At 43.8% G+C, this 8,614-nt stretch overlaps 1 protein-coding gene across 1 annotated transcript in view; it reads right to left on the bottom strand.

The window, feature by feature from the left end:
- Positions 1–8,022, bottom strand: part of RBM34 (RNA binding motif protein 34) — a 24,284-nt gene extending 16,262 nt beyond the window's left edge. Inside the window, exons 1-5 of the mRNA XM_017526569.2 lie at positions 7,873–8,022; positions 7,594–7,768; positions 6,896–7,032; positions 5,153–5,384; positions 3,267–3,326 (exon numbers count right to left, since the gene is read on the bottom strand). Coding sequence (XP_017382058.1) covers positions 3,267–3,326; positions 5,153–5,384; positions 6,896–7,032; positions 7,594–7,768; positions 7,873–7,925 — 657 coding nt within the window. The 5' untranslated portion in view covers positions 7,926–8,022. The remainder of the gene's footprint in view (positions 1–3,266; positions 3,327–5,152; positions 5,385–6,895; positions 7,033–7,593; positions 7,769–7,872) is intronic.
- Positions 8,023–8,614: the final 592 nt, after the last annotated feature.

Below are 8,614 nucleotides of genomic sequence, written 5' to 3' on the forward strand. Positions count from 1 at the left end.
AAAAAAAAAAAAAAAAAAAAAAAAAAAAAAAAAAAAAAAAAAAAAAAAAAAAAAAAAAAAAAAAAAAAAAAACAGTATAAGACATAGAAATGTCCAAATGAGGCTGGGCACAGTGGCTCACGCCTGTAATCCCAGCACTTTGGGAGGCCAAGGCGTGTGGATCACGGGGCCAGGAGTTCAAGACCAGCCTGAACAAGACAGTGGAACAAGATGGTAAAACCCCGTCTGTAGTAAAAATACAAAAATTAGCTGGGTACAGTGGCAGGCGCCTGTAATCCCAGCTACTTGGGAAGCTGAGGCAGGAGAATCGCTTGAACCAGGGAGATGGGGGTTGAAGTGCGCCAAGATCGCGCCACGCACTCCAGCCTAGGTGATGGAGTGATTCTGTCTCAAAAAAAAAGAAAAAGTCCAAATGAATAATCAACATGTGAATGAATAATCAACATGTGAATGACATCATCAAAACAGATTTACTGGGTGCCTTCTACACAGGGTCTACATCCCATTATTTGTTTGCTTTTGTATCTTTTTGTTTATTGGTTTTTGAGACAGAGCCTCACTTTGTCACCCAGGCTGGAGTGTAGTGGCATAATCTCAGTTCGCTGCAACCTTCGCCTCCCAGATTCAAGCGATTCTACCACCTCAGCCTCCGGAGTAGCTGGGATTACAGGTGCCCGCCCCCATGCTCAGCTAGTTTTTGTATTTTTAGTAGAAACAGCATTTTGCCATGCTGGCCAGGCAGGCCTCGAACTTCTGAACTCAAGTGATTGCCTTGGCCTCCCAAAGTGCTGTGTTACAAGCATGAGCCACTGCACCTGGCCTACATCCTGTCATTGAAGACATTAATGAATAAGTATAACACAAAGCAATAAAGTAAAAGAATAATGTAAAGGGATAATATCATTTAATGATATAAAGTATCAGAAAAGCCTTGAAGAAGGGATATTTTAGACGCATACTGAAAATAGATAGTACTTTCATAGGCAAAAATGGTACCTTAAGGAAGGATTCCATGTAAAACAAATGGACTGGCAAAAGGACAAAGATGAGAAAAACCATGTGTGGAGGAACACAGGATGGGCGGGGCCACACTGGAGAACTGTCAGGCTAAGAATTAAGATGTATTTCACTGACAGTGAGAATAATTAACACAATGCACAGGTGCTGGTAACCCAAGGAGAAGTAAGACAGAGTATCTGTAATCACAGCTTACAGTCTGGTGGAGGAGGCAAACAGCAATTTCAGCAGAGTATACTAAGTGCATTAAAGAAGGATGGGTGCTGCAGAACGCATAGCCGGGACACACTGGTAGTGTAGAGACTGGGGAGAAATCTGGGCAAGCTCCCCAAAGGGCAGAAGGCAATAGCAGGCCCAGTGAGGTATGGGTGGGGGAACCTGGGGGGCTGTGTGTAGAGGGGGTGACATTAATGCAGGGCGGGGGAGGGGCAAGGGTTCCAGAAAGAAGAGCTTCAGAAAGACTGAGTTGACAGTGTTTTGTTGGACAAATTAGAGGAAGACTGAAGGTAGGAACTACAATAGGCCTCCGTGACTATTCTGACAGGATGTAATGAGAACTTAGGTAGGACAAGGAAAACAGAAAGAAATGACTCATATTAGGATGAAATCACAGTCGAAAAACAGGCAGGGATGGCAAACACTAGCATGAGTGTGCCAATGAAGAGTCAAAGGCAACCACAAAACCTGCAGCCTGGGTGCCACTAAATACTATACAAAAGTCAGTAGGCAGCATAGGTGAGAATAGATGGAGGTAAGCAGACATACTGAAATCACGATGCTAGCAAGATACCCAGGATAATGTGTCACCCAAAGGTCTGATACGGGGAAATGGAACTCAGAAGAGCAGGCAAAAAGACATGTGATAAAAGTGGGAAATAAACACCCTAACAGAAATGACAGGAACTGTCAAAACTTTGGGTACTGTCTACGTGTACGGAAGTGGGCAGTTCTGCCTTCTCTGACATTTGGCAATGCCTGAAGATATTTTCATTGTTCAACTGACGTGAAGGGGTGCTACTAGCATCTAGTGGGTAAAGGCCATGGATGTTACTAAACATCCTATAATACACAGGGCAGTCTCCAAGGACACAGAATTATCCAGCCCAAAATGTCAACTGTATGAAGGTCGAGAAACTCTATTCTAGAGAATCACATGAGAAGGAGCAACTAGAAACATGGAATAGGCCAAGCACGGTGGCTCACACCTGTAATCCCGGCACTTTGGAAGGCTGAGGCAGGCAAATCACCTGAGGTCGGGAGTTTGAGACCAGCCTGGACAACATGGTGAAACCCTGTCTCGACTAAAAATACAAAAATTAGCTGGGCGTGATAGTGCATGCCTGTAATCCCAGCTACTTGGGAGGCTGAGGCATGAGAACTGCTTGAAGCCAGGAGGCAAGGGGTACAGGGAGCCCAGATCACACCACTGTACTCCAGCCTGGGCAACAGACATAGCAAGACTCTGTCTCAAAAAAATAATAATAAACATTTACTATATTCCAACATACATTAATTATGTAATAATGTCCAAAAATACAGGCTATGGGATGTCAACTGTGCCTATGCAGTTAAAAAAAATGTATGGGAAAATGAAGGATAAATGATACTTATTTCCTGGTCCAAAGAATGTGGCTATACGTGGTCCAGAGTGCCGAGCTGGTAAAATCCAACTGACTTCTATAAAGTTTTAACATTAAATTGACTTAAATACTTTGTCTGTGCTCGGAGAACAAGGGCTGTTTGCAGCAACCATACCCATATCCCATGCTAAATGCATATTATGGGACATAGGATGAGAATGTCTAGGATTCCAGCAATGCTAATCAGTACTAACTTTTTAGCCTATTCTGTTGACAGCACATAAGTCACCCAACCACCCTCCAAAATACACTGCAGGCTTTCATAGCAAAAGTATCATTTTATTAGATAAATTCGCTACCTTTATCATTTACTAGATAAATTACACAAATTCACCACATTATTTAACAAAGTTCAAGAGTCAGCAATAGGTAATCAGAGCAACTCTACCTATTGATTCAAAAGGTTAATGTGAAAAAAGAAAACACAATTCAAGCTCATATTAGTATACATTGGATGTATAATGCTTTGCTTTCAATCTTTTATAACCTTTATCACATGTAAATTAAGGGTAGACTTACAACCTCCATCTCACTAACAGCAAGAAGTTAATCTGATTTAAATGCAACAAATTTTAATATTATGTAATTTTAAGGGGGAATAAAACATACCAGAGAACGAAATCGTACAGATTCTATTTGTCCATACTCATTAAAAAACGACTTCAGCTTCTAAAATTAAAAAATAAATAAACACATGTTAGCTCACCCTCAGAACATCAAATAAGTGCTACAAAAAGGAATAAGTAAAACTGTCTGATAATCTTTACTGCCGGTTTGGTTTGGTTTTGTTCTGAGATGGAGTCTTGCTCTGTCACCCAGGTAGGAGTGCAGTGGCTCAATCTGGGCTTACTGCAACCTCTGCCCCACTGGTTCAAGCGATTCTCCTGCCTCAGTCTCCCAAGTACCTGGGATTACAGGCGTGCACCATCACGCCCGGCTAATTTTTGTGCTTTTAGTAGAGACGGGGTTTCGCCATGTTGGCCAGTCTGGTCTTGAACTCCAGACCTCAGGTGATCCACCTGCCTCAACCTCCCAAAGTGCTACGATTACAGGCACGAGCCACCGCACCTGGCCTACTTTTAACATTTCAGGAAAAGCAGGTGACTATTCAGCTGGATGAACAAAGAACTTTTACTGAAACTTGTGAGACTCTGTCTCAAAAACAAAAAAGAACCACACAATTCAAGCTCATATTAGTATCCATTGGATGTATAATGCTTTGCTTTTAATCTTTTATAACCTTTATCACATGTAAATTAAGGGTAGACTTATAACTTCCATAGATTCTCTCATCTTTTCACATTGGTTTAAACCAGGAATAAACTTGAATAAAATTTTTTTTTTTGAGATGGAGTCTCACTCACTCAGTCAACTAGGCGGGAGTGCAGTGGTACTATCTTGGCTCCTGCAACCTCCCCTTCCCGGGTTGAAGTGATTCTCCTGCCTCAGCCTCCAAAGTAGCTGGGATTACAGGCATGTGTCACCACACCCAGCTAATGTTTTGAACTTTTAGTAGAGAATGGGTTTCACCATGTTGGTCAGGCAGGTCTCAAACTCCCAGTCTCAAGGGATCCACCCGCCTTGGCCTTGCAGAGTGCTGGGATTACAGGCGTTAGCCACCATGCCTGGTCTCAAAAAGGAGTTTTCTACCGTTTTTAATGAAGTAGAATCTAACTTGTCCTTCAAAATATGAGCAGGATGCTGAGTCAAGGATTGCAACAGTTACTACCACATGAACAAGCAGAAGCCAAGGGCAGGTTTTGCTTCAGGGATCCTCACGCCACGGAAGAAAGTCAGGATATTTTCATTCTTTAAACAACACATATTTACTATGCACTAGGCACCATTTCAGGTGTCAGAGATAGAGTGATGAAAAAAGATCGGGCCCAATGGCTCATGCCTGAAGTCCCAGCACCATGGGAGGCCGAGGAGGGCAGATTGCTTGAGCCCAGGAGTTTGAGACCAGCCTAGGCAACATAGCAAGTACCCTGTCTCCACAAAAAAAATACAAAAATTAGCTAGGCATGGTGGTGTGCGCCTGTAGTCCCAGTTACTTGGGAGGCTGAGGCAGCAAGATCACTTGAGTCCAGGAGTTTGAGGCTGCAGTGAGCAATGATCATGCCACTATACTCCAGCCTATGTGACAGTAAGAACCTGTCTTGAAAAAGAAAAGAAAAAAGAAAATATCTTTAAACATATGGAGCTTATGTTATATGGAGTGGCATATAACAGGAGATAAGGCTGAAAAGAAAAAAACCAGGCAGGAGGTCACTGCAATATTCAAATATAATCTACAAAAGCCTGAATTAGGTAGGGTAAGAGACTACAGAAAAGGAAAGGAGGGGGTGGATATTGGAATCCATTTATATTAGCATGATTTCTGTAATTATTTACAATGAAGTTATATCCATGACTTATTATTGAATGTTTATTCAACAAAGAGAGAATAAACAAAGTTGTTATCTTCTCTGAACTTTTACAATATACAAACTCACCTTCTTATCACATGTAACAGGCAAGTTTCCGACAAATACAGTTCTCTCATTCTTTAATCTCTCTTCTTCTTGGTTGATTTGAATTTTCCTTCTTTGACTTACAACTGTGTCATCTACATCATCAAGTACTTTTCTGTCTGCTACTTTAACACCAGATTGAGACTTTTTCCTTTTCTGCCCTTGTTTCTGGTGAATTTCTTCTTCTAAATCAGCACTGGCTAGAGCACTTTCCCTTTTTAAGGCAAAAAATAAAACAAAAGAAGCTGTAAGAGTCATGCAAGTTAGGTCTAGTATTTGACAAAGCACAGCTCTGATTAGAAATATTTCCCAATGTCTTCTGGATTTTCCTAATTTACCACTCACAAATATATCAAAATTTTTAGAGCAGCATTATCTAGATACTGACTGGTATTTTTAGAAAAAAAATTCAATCCACCCACCTCAGCCTTCCAAGTAGCTGGGACCACAGGCGCATGCTGCCATGCCTAGCTAATTTTATTTTATTTTTTTTTTGAGACAGAGTTTCACTCTGTCACCTAGGCTGCAGTGCAATGGCACAATCTCAGCTCACTGCAACCTCTGCCTCCTGAGTTCAAGTGATCCTCCTGCCTCAGTCTCCCAAATAGCTGGGATTACAGGCACCTACCACCATGCCTGGCTAATTTTTTCAGTTTTTAGTAGAGATGGGGTTTCATCATGTTGGCCAGGTTGATCTGGAACTCCTGACCTCAAGTGATCTGCCAACCTTGGCCTCCCAAAGTGCTGGGACTACAGATATGAGCCACCGCACCCAGTCTTTTATATTTTTTGTAGAGACAGGGTTTTGCTATGTTGCCCAGGCTGGTCTTGAACTCCTGAGCTCAAGCCATTGGTCCACCTCAGCCTCCCAAAGTGCTAGGATTACAGGTGTGGGCCACTGCACCCAGCAAGAAAAAGTGAAGCTCAATTTTTGAACACATTAAAACTGCCAGGCAACGGCAGTAGCAAGTTCATCTAAACAAAAGCTTATCCACTTAAAGCTCTTGGAGATTCAGTTTACACTCTATCAATGCCTAATTTCATTTTCTACCCTAGACCTTTAGGGACACTATCGCACTTCCTGAGAGTCTAAAACGGTTAATATGCCAGCAGAATACTTACTTTGTACAAGCAATGAGACCGATAGGAAAAACCAGATTCCCTACTTCTAATACTTCTGTAACATTTAAAGGACTCTTACCAAAAGTAAATTGTGAAATGGTAAGCACAATATAAAGTACTGGTGGATACGGATAAGCAAGGTCTGAGCATTAATCAGAAAGAGAACTAAAGGATATTAAGGAGTGAGGGGAGAGAAGAGCAAATAAGAATCATAAAAATGACTCACTCATCAGCAAATACTTAGCGGGTGCTTACTCAGTTCTAGGCTCTGAGGATACAAAGATAAACTATCAAAGGCCTCCAATAGTCCAGTGAAGGGACAGAGCCAGTTCACAATAAAATGGTAGCAGCTATAATACATGGTATTATATGTTTGGATTACAGGCGTGAGCCACAGCGCCCAGCCTCAAATATGAGTAATTGCTGACGCTGAGTACATGGAGTTCCTTAGCCTTTTCAACTCTTCTGTATGTACTAGATTGTCCATAAAGTTTTGAAAGTAACAGAAATATGAAATGAGAAAACTAAGACAAATATTGCAGGTATAGGAATGTTGACTTCTTTACTATTTAGTTTAACATCAAGTAAGAGAATTTTACCAACCTGTTTGCCAACTTTTTTTCTGCATTACTGTGTTTCTTCTTCGCTTTCACTTTTTTTGCAGATTCCTGCAAAAGTGGTCTTTCAATCCGGGAAGCACTTTCTTCCTCCTCATTCCGTTTGCTTTTTTTGGTGGTTTCCTTTTCAAAAGTGTGAAGTTGTATCTGAGACCCTATCCTTTTAGAATTCTGACCCTAAGCCATAAAATAGTGGACTTTTTTTTTTTTTTTTTTGAGACGGAGTTTCACTCTTGTAACCCAGGCTGGAGTGCAATGGCGCGATCTCGGCTCACCGCAACCTCCGCCTCTTGGGTTCAGGCAATTCTCCTGCCTCAACCTCCTGAGTAGCTGGGATTACAGGCACGCGCCACCATGCCCAGCTAATGTTTTGTATTTTTAGTAGAGACGGGGTTTCACCATGTTGACCAGGATGGTCTCGATCTCTTGACCTCGTGATCCACCCGCCTCCGCCTCCCAAAGTGCTGGGATTACAGGCTTGAGTTACCACGCCCGGCAGAAAATAGTGGACTTTCTAAATGAGCATCTCTTCTCTCTCACCGGTATGTACGAGTCATGAAAGGTTACTTAAAACGAATCCTGTCTGCCCCCTTCAGAAATCACGCTTCACGCGGTAGGTAAGAAGCTAGTTTTGTAAGAAAGTGGTTCTAAAGAGCCATTCGGGGAGAAAGCCCAGTGACTTACTTTAGGCACAGGCACGTACACAGGTTGAACCTGAGGCTCCAAAGAGCTGAAGAGCGAAGCCAGCCGACCGGTGCCACCTCTGGAAGGGCGCTCGCCGCAGAATAAGCTACTGGCGACCTGTCCAATCTGGTAGTCTTCCGGCTGACTCCCGCGAACGCAGACTTCACAGTTCTCTCTAGAAACGGACGCCAGAACTCAGCCACGCCCCGCCCCGCGCTTCGCCAGCACGAGGGAACGTACAATATCCCTGCCCAGCTACTCGTGTCGCGCGCCACTCACCCCTGCTCGACACTTCTTTTTCTCTTCCGTTTGTTCTTCCCTTCCAAGGCCATTCTGACTTCGAGGCCTCCCAGATGGCAGCGGCGCGGGAGCTCACACTTCCGCGTCCCGGGCACTTCCGCTTTTGGGCCACGCCCCCTCCTCTCCGGTTCCTCTGGGGCCGTTAGGCGGTGGAGGGAGGCGCTCAGGCCGGGTGCCGGTTTGTCCCATTCGTTTGGTGATCCTCGTCGTTTCAGAGAAACCTCGTTTTGGGAGTGAAGGACGTCTTCCGGGAGTGGTTCAAGCCTGCAGTGTGAAGAATCAGCCAGGCTAGGAGCGGGACGTCAACCCAAGCCGAGGGAGAAGCACGTATATTGACTTGTTGAAAAGGATGGAGGGGGCCAGGCGCGGTGGCTTACGCCTGTAATCCCAGCATTTTGGGATGCCGAGGCGGGCGGATCACCTGAGGTCGGGAGTTCGAGATCAGTCTGACCAACATGGAGAAACCCCGTCTCTACTAAAAATTAACCGAGCGTGGTGGCGGTTGCCGGTAATCCCAGCTCCTCTGGAGCCTGAGGTAGGAGAATCGCTTGAACTCGGGAGGCGGAGGTTGCGGTGAGCCGGGATGGTGCCATTGCACTCCAGCCTGGGTGCCAAAGCGAAACTCCATCTCAAACAACAAACAAACAAAAAACCAAGAAAAGGAAGGAGGGAGGTTTGGGAAGACATGCGGTTAGGGGTGAACGCAATGGAGTGTTTACAA

This window comes from Cebus imitator, unplaced genomic scaffold (genome assembly GCF_001604975.1).
Source record: "Cebus imitator isolate Cc_AM_T3 unplaced genomic scaffold, Cebus_imitator-1.0 Scaffold42, whole genome shotgun sequence".
In the NCBI taxonomy this organism is placed as follows: Eukaryota; Metazoa; Chordata; class Mammalia; order Primates; family Cebidae; genus Cebus; species Cebus imitator.